This window comes from Neovison vison, chromosome 7, assembly GCF_020171115.1.
Source record: "Neovison vison isolate M4711 chromosome 7, ASM_NN_V1, whole genome shotgun sequence".
Taxonomy (NCBI): domain Eukaryota; kingdom Metazoa; phylum Chordata; class Mammalia; order Carnivora; family Mustelidae; genus Neogale; species Neogale vison.
The window spans coordinates 190,252,390-190,271,314 of record NC_058097.1 but is presented as its reverse complement, the minus strand read 5'-3'; the positions used below and the strand labels follow the sequence as shown (position 1 = coordinate 190,271,314).

Here is an 18,925-nt window from a genome sequence, read left to right as displayed (position 1 = left end):
TCATCTGTTCCAGCAGTCCACTGCGGAGCCACCTGAACACTTTGGCCCAAAGTCACACTGTCCTCACGGCTAATAAAAGGCAGAGTCAGCCTGGGTCCAGGGGCCCCGCTGTTCCCCACCACCCTGTGCTGCTCAAACAACCCCTGAGTCAGGGTTTATGAGGTCATGATTACCCTCATTTGACAGATGAGGAAACTGAGGCACAGAGGGGTGAATGACTTGGCTTGGGCCATACTGTGAGCTAGGACGAGATGTTGGGAATGGTGTGGGCATGCCTGTGGATTAGAGCCGTCGGTGCCTAGCAAATCCCAGAAACAAAGCCGGAGGGAGGGTAGTTCTAGGGAGAGGGCTGTGATAGGGAGAGGCAGGTCTCAGGGCTGGCCACCTGCCTCACTGCATCCCTGCTTCCTCCAGGCCCTCAGCCCGTCCCTGGAGGCAGCTCCTTGGCCCGACTGCCTGGAGGGCCCACTCTGCCAGGGACGTTGGGGTCAGTGTCAGAGGAGCTGAAGAGACACCAAAGGGGGTGCCTGGGGAGCAGGGTGCCTGGATCCCTGGGCAGCCGCCTCCCAGCTGGGGGTGGGTGCAGCCGAGGCCCGCGTGACATTGTGGCTGACATTCCTCAGCGGCCACGTGGGCCCAACTGGCAGGGACAGCTGCGGACAGGGGCCGGACCAGCTTTGTTCCCAGGGTGGCGCCCGCTCTCCATCCAGGCCCCGCTCGGCTCCTGCCTGGCGCGGCTCTCCTTCCTGGGGCTCCGTGCAACTGGCACTGGGGTCCCCGCCATGAACGCTTAGAAGCCCAGAGCCACCAGGGTCTCTCCGTCCTCCTGTGGCCCAGGGCTCTGGAAGGATGGGGCAGGACCAGACGAAGCAGCAGATTGAGAAGGGGCTCCAGCTGTACCAGTCCAACCAGACAGAGAAGGCACTGCACGTGTGGATGAAGGTGCTGGAGAAGAGCGCGGACCTCGTGGGGCGTTTCCGCGTGCTGGGCTGCCTAGTCACAGCACACTCAGAGATGGGCCGCTACAAGGAGATGCTGAAGGTGGGCCCAGGCTGGCTATCCCCAGGCTTCCGACCCTCCCGCCTCCTCAGACAACCCCTGTCCCCCAGGCTAGCCGCCCCACGGGGGCTCGGAGTCTAGTCGAACACCCTGCGGCCTTGAACTTGGCCCTGAGACTGAGGCAGAGCTTCTCCACTTCAGGGTTTGGCCATCTCCGGGCTGGGTCTGGCAGCTAGGTTCCAGCCTTCCCGTTTGGGATTCTGAGTTGGAGCCTGGGGCGGTGCCTGGGCTCCAGGTTTGGGGCTGGGGGTAGAGGGTGGGTGGGTGGCGCAGGTAGGCTGGGGCCGAAAGGTGAGGGCTATGGGTCTGAGTGGGGCTCCGAGTCTGGCCCATGGCCAGAGAGCAGAGGACTCCCTCGAGGCCTTGGCTGTGAGGCAGGGAGGAGGCCCGGGTGTGAGGCTCGGAGGCCCGGCTGACCGCCCCGCCCCCACCCGCGGCAGTTTGCTGTGGTGCAGATCGACACGGCTCGGGAGCTGGAGGATGCTGACTTCCTTCTGGAGAGCTACCTGAACCTGGCGCGCAGCAACGAGAAGCTCTGCGAGTTCCACAAGACCATCTCCTACTGCAAGACCTGCCTCGGCCTGCCGGGCACCAGGGCCGGCGCCCAGCTCGGCGGCCAGGTCAGCCTGAGCATGGGCAATGCCTTCCTGGGCCTCAGCCTCTTCCAGAAGGCCCTGGAGAGCTTCGAGAAGGCCCTGCGCTATGCCCACAACAATGACGACGCCATGCTCGAGTGCCGCGTCTGCTGCAGCCTGGGCAGCTTTTACGCCCAGGTCAAGGTGGGCCCGGGGCGCAGGGGCCGGGCGGGGGTGGGGGCGGGGGGGCGGGCTCAGGTCCCCTGACACCCTCTTGTGAGCCGCGCTCCCCATTCAGGACCTTGCTCAGCCCTCCCATGCAGGACCATCTGAGAAGGAAGGCTCACCCAGGAAGGTGGGGGCTTAGCAGGAAAGGCAGGGCCAGGATTCAAACCTTGGTCTGTCTGCCTTCCTGGGGGAATGGGAGGCTCCTTGTGAGGACTGGCCATGAACCCATACTGCCCTGTGCCCTCATCTCTGAACCGTGGTAGGGACATCTATAAAACCGGGGAGGACAGGGCCCACCCTCCAGCGCGGTTGTAAGGACTCATTCCTCAAGTCTTTATTGACTGTTTGCTCTGTGCCGGGCTCTGTGAGCTTGGGATGCAAGCAATGAAGACAACAGCAAAGCCCCTGGCCTTGTGAAGCTTGCATTCCAGAAAAAGTCAAATAAACACAAACAGTACATCAATCATGCAGTGGGCCAGAAAGTGCTTAAGAGAAAGGAAAGCGGGAAAGGAGGTGGAAGTGCCGAGAATGGGGTGTTGCAAATTTCAAATAAGGTGATTGGAAGGCCTCCTAAGGGTTCTATCAGTCTGATGACTGGAAGCACATGAGAGGGTTAACCATGACAACAGCGAAAGCAAAACCCTGCCCTGGGTTGGGACGGTGTGGGGGCATAGCTGGCCTGGTTCCAGGGACGATGGAGGCCAGCATGGCTGCTACATGTGTGTGAGAAGGACGGAGCAGGTGGTGAGAACCAAGAGGTAAGGGGGGAGGGGAGAAGGCAGGTCGGGATGAACTGATGGCTCCAGGGACCCATGGCTTGTCTCTGGTCAAGTGCTTGTTCTCCTGGGACCCCTAGGCATCCAGGCTGCACTTGACCCATGGGGCATGTTGGTGCCGGGCACACAGTAGATGCTTAATAAATCTTGGGGCCAATGGCTGTGTAAATGCTGATGAATCAGAGGTGGGGTACGAGGAAACGAGGCTCATCCCGGACCAGCCCGAGGATTTTGTTTTTTAGCAATCAGACGTAGGAAGAACCCACTCAGATTCGCTAGATGGGAGAGGGATGGGGTGTTTTAAAACCTTTTTTATTATGAAGGCAATTAACTATACAGGAAAATCGAGAGAATGATATATGGAGACTCCACAGCCCCACCACGTAGACTGAACAATGATTAATTACTATGATGCCATATGTGATTTACGCTTTTTAACTGAAGCGTTGTGACGGGAAATTATAGACATCATGATATTTTACCCCAAAGTAGTTCAGTATGCATCTGTGAAAGAAAAAAAGAGAGACATTTTCTTATATAAGGACACTTTCTTACATAATCCCAATTATCTCTTGAGTTTCTCTGCTTATCCTGAAAACACACCTCTCCCCTTGGCTTCTATAAATTGGAACACAGACCCGAGGCACGCGAGCAGTGAGCATTGTCTCCTAAGTCTTTTCCAGTGGAAGATTTCTCCCTTCCCCTTCGTTTTCCAGGATTTGTCTAACAAGGCAAACTGACTGCCCTGTAACAGCTTTTATCTCATGGTCCCATCGCTTCAGCAAGGAGTCACGTGACTGTGATTTGTCTCTTTTTTTCCTCCCCTTTGCTCCCTTGCAAACTAGAGCTTAGTGACCAGGTAAGACTTGGGTCACACCTTTTTGGTGAGAAGACTGTAAGCGTTGTTGCGTGTTTTATCACATCCGGTAGCAGGGGGGCGACAACCCCATCCCTCTGTTTTAGGGTTAACGTTTTTTCCCTTTGTGACCAGCAGGTGATCTGGGGGAGGGGGGAGCGGTGACGCTCTGGCCCCCTGGGAAAAAATTCAGTTCTGCGGCCATAGTTTCCGTAATGGATTTAACATCCAGTGATGTTTCTTGCCTGAATTAGTTCTCTTATTTCAACTGAAAGGAAATGCCGATCTCAAAGTTCCACCCATCCTTCCACAGTTGTTGGGGTTTTCTCTAAGGAAGAACTCTCCCCCATCAGTTAGGGCTAGTTGGCTCCTCTGAAAGGCAGTTCCTACAGGAAAGATGGAATAAATACTTTTTCCTTTCCTTTAGTTCCTACTTTGATGAGGAGGAGTCAAAGTCACAGCTGCCTTCAGTGACCACACTCATTTGTTTTGCTTTTTGGAGTACTGCTATGAAATCCTGGATTTAAAAAAAAAAATGCAGTCTTCTTCAGTTAATAGCAATATTGTGCTTTGTGATGCTCAAATTATTGTGACTTTAGGTAATGGAATTCCTTCAATAAGGCTCCTGTGTCCTTTTGGAGAGACTTAATTTAAACACTGAAAGTGCTTTTGTTTTCTGGAACAATAAACTGTCCCAGGCTCAATTTGTATATTCCCTGCCCCAGACCTGGAATCAGTCATTTCTCTGGGTTGTTTTTGGTGGGAAATTGTATTAAAGACCAAATGTGGGTTCTAAGGTGCTCATTGCTACTGGGTTGTGATGGCTTCGAAGTCTTTGTAGTTGCCAAGACTCCTGAAGTTTACGCTAATATTTGCAATTCAAATCTAATGTTTCAGGATTTTCCTTAATTTATTTTAATCTGGACTCTCTTTTTCCTTAGACTGAAAATGTTGGCTTTTAGCAACACGACTGCATATTTATTTTATCCTACAAAATACACAAAATGCTTCCCAAAGATAATACCAATATTACTTTTTAAAAAAGAGACAACTGAAGGAAGTTTAAGATTTCTTTGCCCTTCTTTTTTTTTTTTTTTTAAGATTTTATTTATTTATTTGTCAGAGAGAGAGGAGCGAGAGTGAGCACAGGCAGACAGAGAGGCAGGCAGAGGCAAAGGGAGAAGCAGGCTCCCTGCCAGGCAAGGAGCCCAATGCAGGACTCGATCCCAGGACACTGGGATCATGACCTGAGCTGAAGGCAGCTGCTTAACCAACTGCGCCACCCAGGCGTCCCTTTCTTTGCTCTTCTTTTGTCTTTGTCAAATATCCCACTTTGGATGAACGTCCAAGGACATACATTCCAAGGTCATTTGAAATAATTATCTTTTTCTGTGTGGTTATATTACTATAATGCAATATAATACTTTGTAATGTAATAATATCTTATTTTAATGGTATATTGTATTATTATATTATAGTAATCCTATAATTAAACATTATAATTAATGAATTATGTTAATAAGATGATACACAGTTAAGATATTTATTTCCATTTTCTATTTTTTTTGGTTTTAAAAAATTAAATTAAAAACTTCTGAAGCTGTAAAACACTTACATGCCTTCAAATTTAAAAGGTGCCCCATGCTCCTTGCTCAGCAGGGAGCCTGCTTCTCCCTCTGCCTCTGCCTGCCATTCTGTCTGCCTGTGCTCGCTCTCTCTCCCTCTCTCTCTCTGATAAATAAAATCTTTAAAAAAAAAAAAAAAAAGGTGCCCCATAAGGGACACTGGGCTGGCTTGGTTGGTGGAGTGTGGGACTCTAGATCTCAGGGTCGTGAGGTCCTGCCCCATGTTGCACACAATGATTACTTACATAAATAAAACTTAAAAAAAAAAAGTCCGTAACAAAATTTGTGAGGAACAAGCCTTTGTTGGGGTTATCAAGAGTTCTCTTGGTCATATGAACTTGGAGATGCTTGTTAGATATGAAGTGAAAGATCAAATAGATTTCCCACGAGAAAGAGCAGAGCTATGGGGCTGTAGCTGAAGGGACATGAGGTTGTTTGATTTTGTTTTTTTTTTTTTAAAGATTTTATTTATTTACTTGACAGACAGAGATCACAAGTAGGCAGAGAAGCAGGCAGAGAGAGAGAGGAGGAAGCAGGCTCCTGGCTGAGTGGAGAGCCTGATGCGGGGCTCGATCCCAGGACCTTGGGATCATGACCCGAGCCAAAGGCGGAGGCTTTAACCCACTGAGCCACCCAGGCGCCCTGATTTTTTTTTTTTTTTAATAAGGTAAGAAATGCCAGAATGCATTTGTACAACGATGGGAATGATTGAGTCGAAAGAGATGGAGGCTTGGTTCCAGAGCCCCGTGGAGGAACCCAATTCTGTAGGAGCCGGGGTCCTTCTCTAGGGTGGCAGGAAGGAGACAGCGTGGTCCATCTCGAGGATTTGGTGGAGAAGGGTGTGCTCTCTGACTTTCTTCATACCCCTCTGGAATATGAAGCAAGGGCATTAGCTGATAACAGACAGGTAGAAAGAGTATTTGGAGGTTTGAGGAGAAAGAAAGGATGATTTCACTGCCTCAGTGAGTCTGTTCCACGTTCTTTGGCGCCGATGGCGCTGGCAAGCGGGCACTGAGCCGTTGGTGAGTACCCGCTGCCGGGTGCTGGAGGGCAAACACGAGTGGGGGGCCTGGTACTCCCCCTTTGTGTGAGAGGAGGCGCCAGCTGTATTTTCGTGCCTTCTCACTCATTCTTTCATTCAACAAATATCCGTTGTGCTAAGAACTAAGTGCCAAGAATTGTGCTAGGCTCTCGGGATGCGTCCGCAAACAGATGAGAATTCCTCTGTTCACGGAGCGCACACCTTTCCGGGGGCCGTTCCCTCTGCCTGGACCCCTCGCTCCTGGGAACCCGAGTGAGTGAGTGAACACCAGCGGGGCCTCTCAGCTGATGGAGAAGGCAGGCCCTAGAGCCCTTGACTTCAGGGCAGCTCCTGCCATTCAGTGTGCCCCATTTTTGACCCACCTCCTCCCTGTGTGCCCCACAGGACTACGAGAAAGCCCTGTTCTTCCCCTGCAAGGCTGCAGAGCTCGTTAGCGACTACGGCAAAGGCTGGAGCCTCAAGTACCGGGCCATGAGCCAGTACCACATGGCCGTGGCCTACCGCCTGCTGGGTCACCTGGGCAGCGCCATGGAGTGTTGTGAGGTGGGGCAGGAGGGAAGATGGGCAGGTGGAGGGTGGTGGTGTGGGCTAGGATGTCCCCCTTCCCTATCAGCCCTCTTAGGGCCCCAAGATCTCCCCTTGACCCCCTTCTCCATGAGTCCCTGGAGGATGCGTTTGTTCTAACTACCCTCCACCCCCCACCCCCGCCTCTGGCTGCAAAACTTCACTCCCTTCCAGTCCATTCTCAGGGGAGGGAGTTTCCCTCTGCCCTCCCCCCACACATCCCCTCTGTGGGGGAGTGCCACAGACCTGGGTTCAAATCCTGTGTTGCAACTTATCAGCCAGGTCCCCTCGATCGAGTCATCTCTGTCCACTTCCCTGGATGTCGTGAGGCCTCAGTGGGGCCGTAAGTGGGGCCACGGTTCCGTGCTAGGTGTACTGGGCTCCAAGGATGTTGGCGATCCTTGGGCAGCCCTGTCAGAGGGGCCCACTGAATAATGACACCCCAGCATTGGGGGGGCAGGTGTGCAGGCCTGAGCCTCCAGCCTCCCTTCACAGGAATCTATGAAGATTGCTCTACAGCACGGGGACCGGCCGCTACAGGCACTCTGCCTACTCTGCTTTGCTGACATCCACCGGAGCCGCGGGGACCTGGAGGTGAGGTCCCTGGGGTGCACAAGGGGGGGTGGCAGGCCTGGATCAGTCTGACCGCACCCTCCCCCTGGCTGTGCAGACAGCCTTCCCCAGGTACGACTCCGCCATGAGCATCATGACTGAGATTGGAAACCGCCTGGGACAGGTGCAGGTGCTGCTGGGCGTGGCCAAATGCTGGATAGCCAGGAAGGCGCTGGACAAGGTGAGACAGGCCCATTTCCTGCAGCCCCTGGCTCTCCCCAGTGCTCCCATTTGAAGCCAGTAGGTCAGGCTACAATCTGTGGGGCTGGTCCTGGGCAGGACTCTTTCAGACATTTTGTCTAACATCAGCCTCACCTGAATCCAATGAGGTGAGTCCATTCCAAGTCATTTTCCAGACTCAGAGAAGTTCCATGATGTGTCCAGACCCACAGCTAGCAAAGGGCCAGAGCTGGGTTGCAACTCAGGATGTTTTAACGGCTTTCACGATTTCACGACACTCAATAAGACAGGAATATTCTTCCCATTCTGTATCTGAGTAAACTGAGGAAGCAGGTAACTTGACCACACAGCTCTGTGACTGGGCTCCAGCCTGCTTTTGCTACGTTCATACGCAGGGCAGCCGGCCAGCGATGCTGACCTCCCCAGGCCTGCCCCTCTCGGCCCCTTCCTTTCCTGGGAGCCAAGGCCTCTGTCAGACAGCTCTGCCTGCAGCCCTGGCCTGTGCTTGCCTTTCAGGCTCTGGATGCCATCGAGAAAGCCCAGGACCTGGCCGAGGAAGTGGGGAACAAGGTCAGACCTGATTCTGTCTCCTGGGTCTGGAGTCAAGAGCCCAATGGGACCTGGGGTGTGGGGAGAGGGCTTCCTTGAACCTTCTGGATCTCCAGGAGCTGCCCCCAACCCATTCCCAGACCCTGGCTGTTTCTCGTTCACACACAGAGCACTTTAGAGGGCAGGGCAAGAATTCCACAGCTCAGAGGACATCAGAATTCCTCAGAGCTTCTTGGTGGTCATTAAAACCTCCAACAGTGGGTCTGCTAAGAGCTAGGCACACACAGGCTCTTCTAGGTATTGGTCTCACTCTTCACTGTCTACCGGCAAGGTGGGCACTCCAAGCCACATTTTATAGGTAGGGAAATTGAGGCTCAGGGAAGGTGCTCCAGGTCCCACACTTTGTACCTGGTCTGTCTTAACTCCTAACTCTGTGCTCCTCCTGTAGTATATGTGGCCTCTCAAATTTAATGATTGTATCCAAACCTTTAAAGGTTGAAAACAGGCTCAGCATATAAAAGATATGAATTTTTTTGAGATCTGGTGCAGAGCCCAACTAAAATGCCAAAGATCTTTGTTTTTGGATAGGTTATAGCAACTCAGTTTTACCCAAGTAGCTCAGGTCGGTCAGAAATGCTGACCTGATGTGTGTATTTAATTAACAAAAACAGGAGAGCAAATGGAGTCAATGCAGCGGATCTGGTCAATAAAGTCCTTCATAAACATGGGGTTCCTGGCGAGTTCTAAGGGTTTGGACCTCCTGCCTCACCCACCCTGTCATTCTGCACAAGGGGAAACCGAGGCTGGGAGAGGGCAGGACTGGTTTCCTAGGCCCATCCAAGAGGCAAGAAGGCCGCCGGGACCAGACCCTGTGTGTCCTGACCGCTGGGTGGGGCCCCGGGGACAGCTTCTCGGGCTGGGCAAGGGGGTGGTGCTCACCAGTACTGACCTGGTCCCCGCTGGCCCCAGCTGAGCCAGCTCAAGCTGCACTGCCTGAGCGAGAGCATCTGCCGCAGCAAGGGGCTGCAGCGGGAGCTGCGGGCGCACGTGGTGCGCTTCCACGAGTGCGTGGAGGAGACCGAGCTCTACTGCGGCCTGTGCGGTGAGTCCATCGGTGAGAGGAACAGCCGGCTGCAGGCCCTGCCGTGTTCCCACATCTTCCACCTCAGGTGAGGGCTCCCGGCCGGTGGGCAGGGGGCACCGACGGTATCTTTGGGGTACGCTGGGGCCCCCGCTGGCCTGACCACAGTAGTAACACTGAATGTAGCCCCCTCTGCATTCCAAACGTGTTCTAAAAGCTTCCCCTGTAATAACTCATTGAATCCTTCCAGCAGCCCTAGGAGGTGGCCAGCACGATTCTCCCCAGAGAGAATTCAGAGAGGCCTCTCAAAGGCCACGGAACTCACACACCCAAGGCTAGACCTGCCTCAGGGCTGTGACAGCTACAGGCCTCCATGCTGACCTCCTGACAACTGACTTCCTGGAAGCCCCAGGACTGAGTGCCAGGGGCAAGCAGGGCCGCCAGGAGGAGCCTGGGGGCCATCCCAGCTCCTGCAGAGGGGAGGGAAGGAGAGAGAGCCCAGGCCCAGGACAGAAGCCTGGGTTCAGTGAATGGACAGAACTCCTTTGCCTCCCAAGGTGCCTGCAGAACAACGGGACACGGAGCTGCCCCAACTGCCGCCGCTCCTCCATGAAGCCTGGCTTTGTGTGAGTCCCACCAGCAGCCTTGGGCTTCTGCCTCATCTCTCCCTGTTCCTTGTCCATCATCCTGCTGGAGGCCCCTGATTGGTCATGCCTTAGACCCTGTTTAGCCCTGGGCAGCAGCCTCCTCAAACCTGCCAGGGTCCAGGGCCTGCCCACTGTTGCTCCTCCAGGCTCGGCTGCCCTCTCTGCCTCTTTGTACTTTGCTCTTTATAGAAAAATAAACTGTTTGTACCTGAGCCCAGCGATTCTGACTCTTTTTGTGGGTGTGCTGGGGCAGTGCAGACAGGACAACTTCTTCCTCATCCTGTCCTCTTGACTCCCATCAGACAGCTCTGACAAGTGTGAATTTGGGGTCAGCAGCTTCTTGTTCACTGAACAACCTTGGGCACGTCACTTAACCCTTAGCAAATGCTGTTATTTAAAGAAGTTTCTGCTTTCAACTGCTTCCAAGAAAACCACCAGACGGATTCCCACAAAGTTTAGGGTACTTTGCGAAGGCTTGGCTGAAAATATGTCATGTGGCTTACATGAAGTTCATTTTAGGGGTGCCCTGGGTCTTGCCTTAGAATCATAAGCAGAGGGCGCCTGGGTGGCTCAGTGGGTTAAGCCGCTGCCTTCGGCTCAGGTCATGATCTCAGGGTCCTGGAATCGAGTCCCGCATCGGGTCTCTGTTCAGCAGGGAGCCTGCTTCCCTCTCTCTCTCTCTCTCTACCTCCCACTCCATTTACTTGTGATCTCTCTCCGTCAAATAAATAAATAAAATCTTTTTTAAAAAAAATTTAAAGAATCATAAGCAGAGATCCTCCAGAGCAATGGGGCGCAGATACAACAAAAATGAGTCTTATATGACCCAGAGATCTGCCCTAAGCCTTGAGATGACAAGAAACGATTACAGATGTGAGTCATAATGTTTTTTAATTGTAGAGGTTGTTGTCAATTCCGCTCTTCCCACGTGGGCAGTTCTGGGGCACCTGCTCAGAAGTTAACAGCAGCAGTGATTTCTCTTTAAAACTGGTTAATGATTCTCTCTGGTAACCTTGGGCATGCTTTTTTTTGGTTCTCTGCACACGGCTGGCGTATGTTGTCTAGGGTTTGTGAGGCTGAGCCAGCTCCCGAATACCCGAATTCCTAGCTGCACCAGATTTTGAGGTCGAATCTTGCAAAGCGCCCTTTCAGGTACTGGCTAGATTAAGACTACATTTCCCAAGGGCCCTCGAGGTCCCATCCCTTCTTCCTCCTTTTCCGGTTTTGCATCCAGGCTCCGCCCACTGCGCGCACCGACCAATAGCAAATCCACCTGTCCCTCCCGGCTTAAAGCAGGACGAGGGTTACGTTTCAAGAGTGGTGGGGGAGTGGGGGGCGGGTCCTGTGTCCCGGGTTTTGTCTTTTGAATCGGAGAAGCAGATTCGTTGCGGTAGTGGCGGCGGGAACTAATTCAGTCAGGAGTCAGGAATTGGAGAGAGAGGTCTGTTCCTGGTCAGGAGCAGGTGTTCGGAAAGATAATATTAATCTCTGGCTGAAATATCTGTCTAGTACTATTTTCGGTCTTCTCCTTCACGATATGAATCTGCTGCCTAAACTCTAGAGTCCAGTGACTCGGCAGGAGAAGATGGCGACCGTGTGGGATGAGGCTGAGGTACGCGCTGGGAGAGTTGGGGGTCCTGGAGCCGGGGCCAGCGGGAAGACGCCTTTGGTGGGAGGGTGGGAAGTGGCTGGGGGGCGTCAAGGCCTGGCCTGGTCCCAGGGTCGGGGCCGCTTGGGATATGGGCAAGGGTCTCGACTCCTTCATTTTGGTTTTATTGGCGGGGAAGCAGAGGCTGTGAGTGGGATCGGAGGATGCGGAATCTCCGACCTGAGTTAAATATATATGTGTATGTGTGTATACATATGTATAAATATGTACGTGTGTGTGTGCGCGCGCGCGTGTGTATGTATGTGTGTGTGTGTGTATAAATTTTTTTTCTTTTTAAACAGCAAGATGGAATCGGGGAGGAGGTGCTCAAGATGTCCACAGAAGAGATCATCCAGCGCACACGGCTGCTGGACAGTGAGATCAAGGTGGGCTCACAGACCCAGTGGCCGGCAGCGAAGCCCCCACAGGGCAGGCCCTGGAGATCCCAGTGGCTTCTTTCATATTCTTGGCCTTCCCTGGAAGACATAGGGCCCGCAGATTAGAAAAAGAGAAAAAACTAAGCCTTACGAGAGACCTGAAGAGAGACAGGATGGTGGAAGGGCAGGTCTGAGAGGATTCATCCGACTGCCTTTTCCGGCGAGGTCTTTAAATATTCCTCTTGAGAATCTTTTAGAAAGTCTTCATTTATAGATGGGGAAACAGAGGTTTTTGCTGTGGTGAAGTACCCAGGCCTTAATTAGAAGCAGAAGCTAAAACCTGTATTTGCTTGATTCGGGGCCCTGCTCTTTTCCCTCTGCTACAACTACTTCAGGAGGTTTCCAGACTGGCCCGTTTTGCCCTCTGCTGGAGGTGGGCACAGTCAGGTTCACCCTTCAGAGAGCCTGAGAGCTGAGTGAATGGATGCGGGAAGGTCCCCTGGGCAGCCTGGGCCTCACCCGTTACAGGGCCCTCGGATAAGCTGAGCCAAGGCTGAACATTTGCTTCCACTCGCCCTCATCCCAGATCATGAAGAGTGAAGTATTGCGAGTTACCCACGAACTCCAAGCCATGAAGGACAAGATCAAAGAGAACAGTGAGAAAATCAAAGTGAACAAGACCCTGCCATACCTGGTGTCCAACGTTATCGAGGTGTGTGTGTATGTGGAGGGGAAGAGAAAGGGTCGGCTGAGCTTGGAGGCATCCTGCTATGGGGCCATTGGAAAAAGAGTGGGTGGAAGTTTTGAGGTCCAAGTTGCATGTTAGAACTCATCTCCAGGGGCCACCTCCCTAGTGTGCATTTCTAGGGTGCTATACACACACACACACACACACACACAGATAACCTGCAGAGGCCTCAGAAACACATGTTTCCTCTTTACTTGGGGGATAGAAAGCTCTTGGGGGCAGAAAAGCAACACCTAAAGGGTTCTTATCAGTCCCCTGGCTTATTAGCCACACCTTTGCTGGGGCTGGGGCTAGTCTGTGGAAGGGGATAGATTGTCTTGGCCTGGGAAACGCTAGGCCCTGAGGAGTTCAGGGGGCTGAGCAGGGCTTCTTGACTGAGCTTTTTCCCTTCCCAGCTTCTAGATGTTGATCCCAATGACCAAGAAGAGGATGGTGCCAATATTGACCTGGATTCCCAGAGGAAGGGTAAATGCGCAGTGATCAAAACCTCTACACGGCAGGTGAGGCTAGCTCAGGGATAGAACTAAGGAGGGTGAGGGGCAGATGTGGGAAAGGACTAGGGTGCTTTATTGAGGGCAGTAACTGAGATTGAGCCTAGAATTTTTCCTACAGACATACTTCTTGCCTGTGATTGGGTTGGTGGATGCTGAAAAGCTAAAGCCAGGAGACTTGGTGGTGAGTGGTGTTCCTCAGCCTGGGCAGGGCTTATCCAGTGAGGTTTCTCCCATTGGCTAGTTGAGCCTCTGCCTCAGGCCCAGGTCACTGTTGGCCCTGAATCTTGGCAGAGAGCCCAGCCAGTCTGAGCTCGTCAGCTTGCTCTTTGGTTCTTGTCTTTCCTAGTCCTGTATTTTCTTTCACTCTACAGACATCTGCCACCCAGCCAGTTAGTTAGGTCTTGAGCTGGGACAAACCTGAAGGCTTCCGTGCTCTGTCCCCAGGGTGTGAACAAAGACTCCTATCTGATCCTGGAGACTCTGCCCACAGAGTATGACTCTCGGGTGAAGGCCATGGAGGTGGATGAGAGGCCCACAGAACAATATAGTGACATCGGGGGCCTGGACAAACAGATTCAGGAGGTGAGGGAGTCCCTGGTTGCTAGTAGCCGCCTCGCCCGCCTTTTGTGTTTTTCTTCTTCATTGACTTATTGCCAACATGCCTCTTATAGCATCCCAGGGAGGTAAGGAGGGTGCCATGCAACAGTTTAGGAGACGGAGGTCCAGAGACATTAAGTGAGTTGTTGAAGGTCACAGAGTTTTAGGACCAGAGTCAGGACTGGAACTCAGTCTCCTGGTTCTTACTCTGGTGCCTCTCAACCATATCCTGCTGTTCCTGGAGCAGCCGTAGCCAGCCTTCGTGGGAGTGAACATTCTGTGTCCTTCTGACGCAGGGGAAGGAGAGGCAATGTCCCTGAATTGGCATTAGGAGGGTTGAGGGTTGTGGTTGAAGTCATTAAGTGTCAGGCTGTAGGAGCCCTCCAGACTTCACTGTCCTCACCCAGGACTTCTTCCTGGCAGCTGGTGGAGGCCATTGTCCTGCCAATGAACCACAAGGAGAAGTTTGAAAACTTGGGGATCCAGCCCCCAAAAGGGGTGTTGATGTATGGCCCCCCAGGTACGGGGAAGACCCTGCTGGCCCGGGCCTGTGCTGCACAGACCAAGGTAAGTGCTTTGGGGCGAATGAAGAAGGAAAGGTCAGAAGCTACAGCTCTACCAAGTGGGCTCAGAGGGACCTCTCTTAGTGCCTTTGGCCTGACTCTGGTCACCATGCCACCTCACCAGGCTACATTCCTGAAGTTGGCTGGCCCCCAGCTGGTGCAGATGTTCATTGGGGATGGTGCCAAGCTGGTCCGGGATGCCTTCGCCCTGGCCAAGGAGAAAGCTCCATCCATTATCTTCATCGATGAGCTGGATGCCATCGGCACTAAGCGGTAAGGGGGTGCTGAGTGCCACAGAGGAGATTGTTGTAAATTCCAGCTGTTTCCCACCCCGGTCGCTCCTTCCCCTGGAATAGTGGCAGCAGCTCTGCTCTTGTGGTTTTACATCCTGAATTCTGTTCTAACTAGCTTCCTTGCTTTTTCCCTGACCATTCATTCTCCTCACGGCTGCCAGCATGTTCCTTTCATACCTGCTTGCTTTCCTCACAGGTACTCACAGTCCCTCCCACAAACTTCCTACTTGAAACCCTTCATGGGCCCCTACTGCTTCTTGGGATCAATGCTGTACTTAGCATGGCTTGCCTAGTCCCCTGTGTGGCTCTCCCTGCTCCCCTCCACTTCATCCTGGACCTGTCCCCACCCCAACTTCTTCCCAGTATCCATTTGGTTTATTTATTTATTTATTAAGGCCATTTGTTAGAGGGAGAGAGCGAGCGAGCAGTTGAGCACATGAGGTGGGGTGGGGAAAGGGGAAAGGAGAGGGGGCAGAGGGGAAAGAGGGGAAAGGAGAAGAGGAGGGTAAGAATTCCAAGTAGACTCGACCCCTGAATGCAGAGCAGGAGGTGGGGCTCAACCTCATGACCCTGAGATTATGACCAGAGCCAAAACTGAGGGTCGGACACTTAAGCAACTGTGCCAGCCAGACGCCCCAGCATCCTTTTGGTTTATAGGTCCCCTCTATAATCAGTGTCTCTATCTGGCCCTGGTGAGAGAGATTTTGCACCTATTGTTCCTTTTCTAGAACGTACTTTTCCCATTCTTTATTGGTTGCCTGGCCTGTGTTCTCAGGCTGCGTGATACTTCTCAGGGATGCCTGCCTGGGCTCCCACTTATGCTCCACGTCTGGATCCCGTATTTCTAAGCTTTAGTTTGCAGTGGCACATGCATAGGGGGATAGCCCGGGCCGTGGCTGGTTTTGCTAACTGTCTTATCCTCAGCCTGGCTGATCCCAGGAGCCTCTTCAGTCTCTGACACCTGTACTGTGTCAGTCCTGGGCTGGGGGCCCCAGGTTGAGCGAGACCTTTCCCTGTCCTGGACAGTTGGGTTAGGCTTTTGGTGGCTGGAGAAGGGGAAGGCTCTGGCCAAGTTGTGGCCTCACCAGTGTCTCGGGCTTCTTGTGTGCCCCAGCTTTGACAGTGAGAAGGCTGGAGACCGGGAGGTGCAGAGGACGATGTTGGAACTTCTGAACCAGCTGGATGGGTTCCAGCCCAACACTCAAGTAAAGGTGAGTATCGTCATCACAGATTAAGAAAACGGAGTTTAGAGGGAAGAACACCTTCTCGGTTACCCAGCTAGTGCAGCTAGAATTACAATTGAGATTGTTTTTTAACACCCTTGCTGTTTGATCTGGACCCTGGGCTGCCTGTCTGCCTGTCGTGGCCTTGACGGTTGTCTGTCTGGGAGCCCCATCTTCCTCATTTCATGTTGCGCTTCTCCCCTTGCTCAGGTGATTGCAGCCACCAACAGGGTGGATATCCTGGACCCCGCACTGCTCCGCTCAGGCCGTCTGGACCGGAAGATTGAATTCCCGATGCCCAATGAGGAAGCCCGGGCCAGAATCATGCAGATCCACTCCCGCAAGATGAACGTCAGGTGAGCAAGGACATGAGCAAGGCACCGAGACCTGAAGGGGCTGCAGCGGAGCGCGCTCTGTTGCCTTTTGTACTGTGCATCCCCATCCCCTGGTCTCTGCCCACCCCTTCTCCCCTCCCTGTCCACACACAACTAATCTACATGCCACCTCCGTTTCTCCCCAGAAGCCTGAGGTAGAGTCTTGCTGGGGTCCAGGCCCTGATTCTGGGTGCTCCGCTCTTTAGAATCACCCTGCCCCTTCCTCCCCCCTGAGAGGCCCTCAGTTTCCTTGACTCCACCACAGCAGATGAGCACAGCCCAGCATGTGTCTGGGGAATCCAGCCAGGGGCCAGATGGACTTGGATTCAGATCTGTGTGACCTCCAGTAGGTGGTATTACCCGTTGAAGCCCGAGTTTTCTTGTCTGGTGCTTAGGGTTAATGCCACTGACCTTATGGGGTCGTGGCACCATCAAGGGAAGTGCTTGGCACATGAGAGCAAGGCAGCTCTGTGCTGATGCAGGGTCTGCGCTCCTCGAAAGAAGGGGAGACAGCCATCTTCTTGCTCCCCCGCTCCAGGCTGAATCAGTCCCTGGCATCTTAGGTGCAGATTTCTAGAAGTCTAGAGCTCAAGAGACACGAAAATAACCTGGTGCCTGCTTTGACTTACCTGCCCTTCGTCCTTGTACTGAGAAGGGAACAAGGCATAGCGGGGAAGGGGGGGATTAGCCGAAGTCCTAGGGCAAGTGGACCTCCCTGCTGATGGGGAGTTTGGCGGACGTCATCTCCCACTGCTCCCCGTAACCATAAGTAACTGAGTCCTGTGGGGTTTCTCTCCCCCTCCCCCCGCCCCTCAGTCCCGATGTGAACTATGAGGAACTGGCCCGCTGTACGGATGACTTCAATGGGGCCCAGTGCAAGGCCGTGTGCGTGGAGGCGGTGAGTTATGGTGTGAGGGAGTGGGTTACTTCATGCCTTCTTGCCCCTCTTCGCTGAACAGGATGGGGCATTTGGCTGGTGGAGACTGCTGGTGGGGGGGAAGAGGCTCAGAGGGCCGAGGCCTCTGGGAGCCGGGCCAGGGGTGCAGGAAGGCACCCTAGAGCCTGTCTGTCCTTGGTGCAGGGCATGATCGCATTGCGCAGGGGCGCCACAGAACTCACGCATGAGGACTACATGGAGGGCATCCTGGAGGTGCAGGCCAAGAAGAAAGCCAACCTGCAGTACTATGCCTAGGAGGTTGCCTACCACACCTGCTCCCTGGTCTGGTGCTGGTTAAAATTCATAATAAAAGATGGTTTCAGGTCCCTGCCACCTGTCTGTTGCACCTTGCCTGGCTGCAAGAGTGGGACCTGTGCAGGGGGCTCCCTCCCCAAGTGCTGCTGCCTGGAAACCCCTGAAACCACTGTGGGCCTCAAAGCAGTTGTCGGGCGAGGCCCTCCGGGCAAGATGGGCGCGTGTTACAGCTGCTGCCTGGCGTCTTCCAGCCTCCCGCCACCGCGTCCCGGCCAGCCCCTTTCCTGCTCCCTGCCCCACCCCTCCGCTTTAGAGGTCCGGGCCCCTGCAGCTCCAGATCCAAGACTAGAAGCCAGCCTTTCCCCTTTTTGCATTTTTGGTCCCCTCTTCCTTGGTTCCCTGTAAAGCCTGGGTTTTTGCTCCTTGAAATTCCTCCTGTTTCCTGGCCTCTGAGCCTCCTGTTTCTCCACGTGTTCCCATTAGTTCTCTTGGCTCATTTCCTTCTGAGAAACGAACCTTGAGCAAGAGCACTGAGAGCCCTTCTGAGTCTAACCTTTGGTCACGGTGTGTTCTCCCCCCCGCGCCCCCCAGTTCCGCCGTCAGCCCCACTCTAAATCAGGCCCCATGTCCTGTCTGTTTCCTTGAGGATCTCGTGGGTCCTGTCTGTCTACTCAACTTCCCAGTTCCGCCCCACCCCCCAACATCATAGCTGGCATCGCGTGGTTCACTGAGGGCCTGTTCTGGGCCCCATGCCCGACGGATCTGTGCATAATGTGGTCCTGTCATTCCAGTAGCCCCCATCGGGGTACCCATTTCCAAGATGTGTGTGAGCAGCTGGGCTACAATTGCTCTTAGGTGGCCTAGCTGGGATTTAAACCCGGGACAGTAAAACACGTCTGGGTTCCATGTCTGTGCTCTTAGCAGCTTTCGTGGGCCAGGGAACGCCTTCTAGAGTAAAAGACCCTCAGAACTCCTATCAGCTCTTACATGCCCCCCTAACAAAAGCCCCTCTGCAGTTTTTCCTGCCTTCTCCCCAAGTGGACATGCCTACAATGAGCTACTGACCAAAACAGCCTGTCTGGAGGGCTTGGCTGCTGGCTAGCTTTCCAACCCAGGAGTCCTGTCACCTCCGGACTGCCTTCTAGAGTGTTCTGCTGCTCACAGGGGCAGACCCCTGGGAAATCCCGTTGACTTCCATGCCCTGCCCAAGGCACTCCCAGCACAACCTCCAAGAGCTTCTGGTTTCTGTCCCCTTGGTGGGGACAGACCTGGCCGCTGTTGCTTCTGTGTTCTCTGTTCCCCGCCTGACCAGTCAGGGCATTCACCTCCTGGCCATGGCACTGCAGTGAACCCAGTCCCTGCGTCCCACCAGCTTCTTCATAAATGGCCTCACTGCCTCTCCTGGGCAGGCCGAGCCCTGTGATTGCCTGTGTACCTGTCACCTGGAAGGGCTCAACATAGGTAAGAGCCCCAGTGCCACCCCAGAGAGGTGGGGGTGGGGGACAGCCCTAGATTCCTTCTTTGGCGCCAACAGGCCTGGGCTTCCCAGACCCTGGACTGTCACAGCCAGGTGGGGTGGCTCCCTTTTCACCGACAAGCCGGCGGGTCGGAGCCAGGCACTC

General features: G+C 53.7%; 2 protein-coding genes across 3 annotated transcripts; both read left to right on the top strand.

Annotated features, from left to right (window-relative positions):
• Window positions 1-849: 849 nt before the first annotated feature.
• Window positions 850-9,777, top strand: RAPSN (receptor associated protein of the synapse). 2 transcript variants are annotated; one of them, XM_044260952.1, is made up of 8 exons: window positions 850-1,041; window positions 1,500-1,838; window positions 6,546-6,704; window positions 7,221-7,319; window positions 7,396-7,518; window positions 8,034-8,087; window positions 9,036-9,235; window positions 9,705-9,777. In XM_044260952.1, exons 1-8 carry the CDS (start codon window positions 850-852, stop codon window positions 9,775-9,777), a joined length of 1,239 nt encoding a protein of 412 aa, XP_044116887.1. The 2 variants fall into 2 exon arrangements, with proteins under 2 accessions (XP_044116887.1, XP_044116888.1); XM_044260953.1 differs by lacking the exons at window positions 7,396-7,518; window positions 8,034-8,087.
• Window positions 9,778-11,191: 1,414 nt separating this feature from the next.
• Window positions 11,192-17,381, top strand: PSMC3 (proteasome 26S subunit, ATPase 3). The gene is made up of 12 exons (XM_044259285.1): window positions 11,192-11,406; window positions 11,745-11,828; window positions 12,406-12,531; window positions 12,963-13,067; window positions 13,180-13,242; window positions 13,506-13,643; window positions 14,082-14,225; window positions 14,346-14,494; window positions 15,629-15,725; window positions 15,948-16,093; window positions 16,928-17,009; window positions 17,193-17,381. Exons 1-12 carry the CDS (start codon window positions 11,380-11,382, stop codon window positions 17,301-17,303), a joined length of 1,272 nt encoding a protein of 423 aa, XP_044115220.1. The 5' UTR covers window positions 11,192-11,379; the 3' UTR covers window positions 17,304-17,381.
• Window positions 17,382-18,925: the final 1,544 nt, after the last annotated feature.

Coding starts and splice junctions, on each gene's coding strand:
- RAPSN (XM_044260952.1), top strand. CDS start 850: ATGGGGCAGGACCAGACGAAGCAGCAGATTGAGAAGGGGCTCCAGCTG. Junction 1,839..6,545: donor GCTTTTACGCCCAGGTCAAG/GTGGGCCCGGGG, acceptor TGTGCCCCACAG/GACTACGAGAAAGCCCTGTT. Junction 8,088..9,035: donor CCGAGGAAGTGGGGAACAAG/GTCAGACCTGAT, acceptor CGCTGGCCCCAG/CTGAGCCAGCTCAAGCTGCA.
- PSMC3 (XM_044259285.1), top strand. CDS start 11,380: ATGGCGACCGTGTGGGATGAGGCTGAG. Junction 11,829..12,405: donor TGCTGGACAGTGAGATCAAG/GTGGGCTCACAG, acceptor CCCTCATCCCAG/ATCATGAAGAGTGAAGTATT. Junction 13,243..13,505: donor TAAAGCCAGGAGACTTGGTG/GTGAGTGGTGTT, acceptor CTCTGTCCCCAG/GGTGTGAACAAAGACTCCTA.